Genomic DNA, 2,306 nt, shown 5'->3' with positions numbered 1-2,306 from the left:
AATAAATAAATAAATAAAGCCCCTTTAGTTGTAAGGGCATTGTTAAATAATTAACAGGAGAATCTCAATCACTGCAAACAAAAATAAAATTTAAAGCTTTCTTGTGACAGGTGGGTGTGGGAGAAGTGAACAATGTTTAAAAAAAATCCCAAAACTCACGAAATATTTTATTTTAAGATGATTTATAACACATAATCAATAAGGCCTCCACACAGGCTCCTCCCCTCTTATGGTGAGGCACGCCCCCTCAATATAATTGGTCAAAGCAGTGACGACATTGCGGTCCTCCCCCATGGTTGGGGGCGGTTGGTTTGGTCCGTAGTAGAAGCTGCTGGGCTGGAACGGACCACTGTGGCTCAGAGGAGGGGGAGGGGGCGAGGACAGGTAGGAGCAGTAAGGTGAGGGCTGGGAGGAGTAGGAGAGAGGAGGCAGGTGGTGCATTCTGGGACTTGGAGTAAAGGAGGAGGTCAGAGAGGTCACCTGACCCAGAAACGACGGCTCATTGGTCCACAGAGACGAAGAAAACGACCTGCAGTCTGCAGAGAGACGAGAAACACTGAGAGTTTAATTAAAGCTGTTATTCCAGAGCTTTCACCTGCATCACATGGACTTCCTCAGCAGACTGAGTTTGTTTAAGAATTCAATTTCCGTTGTTTCTATGACAACTCAGCAAACGTAACCGAGGGTTACTCGACATGCTTCGCTTGGGGGCCACAAAAGGGCAGGAGACCAGGGGCCAGTCACAGCAGCCCCACGCACGTTTCTCGGATTTTAGGACGTTTCTCGGATTTAATGGATATTCTAGGATTTTAGGACAATTTTAGGATTTGTATGCACATTGTTGCATATTTGTCGTCCTGTATGTGAAATTTAACGGTTTAATTAATCAATAAGGAGAACAACATTACCTGACGATGCAGAGCTGCTGCAGGACGACCTGAACCCTCCTGACTTTACCTCCCTCTGTCTCTGTCCTGTCCAGAGACACAGAGACACAGAGACAAAGACAGTGACTCTGACCAAAAGCTTCATATTATATTATAGTCATATTATGATGACTATATCAGCGAGTGCACTGACGTCTCGGCAGCCGCTGTCCGTCCACGGTGACCTTGATGGCTCTGTGTAAGGTGGCGATCTGCGGAGGCGACGTCAGCACGTTGATGGAGAGAGTGAAACTCTTCCCTAATAAAAAATAATAAAGATAACACACACGTGAATGAGAAAATTATATTATGTAATTATATAATTATAAAACTTTAAAAGTATTTTAACAACAAATCATAGTTTTGAGGATTAAATACTTCTGTTTACTTTCAGTATCCTTTTAATTTTAAGATGATTTTCTGAGTTACAAAGAAAAACTCGTCACACTGGAGGTAGATCACGAGTCAAAATGAAGAAAAGGCTCATTTATATGTGATGATTTAAAAAAGAAGCAGTGTGTAAGACAGATACCCAACCTATGGCCCGCGGGCCAAATCTGGCCCTCGATAAGGTGCCGGGTGGACCCCCAACTATTTTCTAATTCACGATAAAAATAATGTGATTCACAGTGAGAATAGTTTTTATACTTTTAGTATCCATAAAATTTCAGAGTGCATAAAACAGCATCAAAATACACCCCCTAATGTCCTGAAAGCCTAGAAATGTCCTAAATTTTGAGAAATGTGCTAAATACAAAGAAATGTCTTAAAGTCCCAGAAACATCCTAAAAACCTAGAAATATGCTTAAATCCTAGAAATGTCCAAAAATCCTAGAAACATCCTAAAATGAACAAAATATTTTGAAATCAAAAAAGTGTCCTTAAGTCCTAGATTTGTCCCAAATTCTTAGAAATGTCCCAAAATCCCAGAAATGTCCTAAAATCAAAGAAATGTCCTAAAGTTCTAGAAACATGTGGGGCTGCTGTGACTGGCCCCTGGTCTCCTCTCATTTTGTAAAAGTGTCCCCCAAAGGAGTGTCCCTGTCCTACACAGTGGACATTTAGAGGACAAAAGGTGGAAGCCAGTGGACGAGGACATATCTAATGTCTTTTCTTCTGCGTCTGCGTCCGTCTACCTCTGCCGCTGCGACCGATGAAGCGAAGGTCATTGAAGTGGGCGTAGCCTTGCTTCATGGTCGCCGTGGCGTTGCGTAGCTCGGCATTGCAGTTGTCTTCATTGCCGGCCATCACCGTGACCACCGCGCCGTCTGGCACGTCGTTGCCAAGAGCAACCACCTGCAGGATGGAGGAAGGTTATAGTCTGAGAATACGTCCCCCAGAGAGTCCCCATGAGGACCTTTGACATCTAACTGGAGCCAG

The 2,306-nt window shown here is 43.5% G+C and overlaps 1 protein-coding gene across 1 annotated transcript; it reads right to left on the bottom strand.

The window, feature by feature from the left end:
* Positions 1-195: 195 nt before the first annotated feature.
* On the bottom strand, positions 196-2,222 carry LOC121965152 (runt-related transcription factor 3-like; the record flags this gene model as incomplete). Its single annotated transcript, XM_042515311.1, has 4 exons — positions 196-536; positions 909-974; positions 1,081-1,185; positions 2,063-2,222. Coding segments are annotated over 4 exons (672 nt in total), but the record flags the coding sequence as incomplete, so codon positions are not given.
* Between the last annotated feature and the right edge of the window lie 84 nt (positions 2,223-2,306).

Source organism: Plectropomus leopardus, unplaced genomic scaffold (genome assembly GCF_008729295.1).
Source record: "Plectropomus leopardus isolate mb unplaced genomic scaffold, YSFRI_Pleo_2.0 unplaced_scaffold1881, whole genome shotgun sequence".
NCBI lineage: Eukaryota > Metazoa > Chordata > Actinopteri > Perciformes > Serranidae > Plectropomus > Plectropomus leopardus.
The sequence above is the reverse complement of the archived record's forward strand: the minus strand, read 5'-3'. Positions and strand labels throughout refer to the sequence as shown.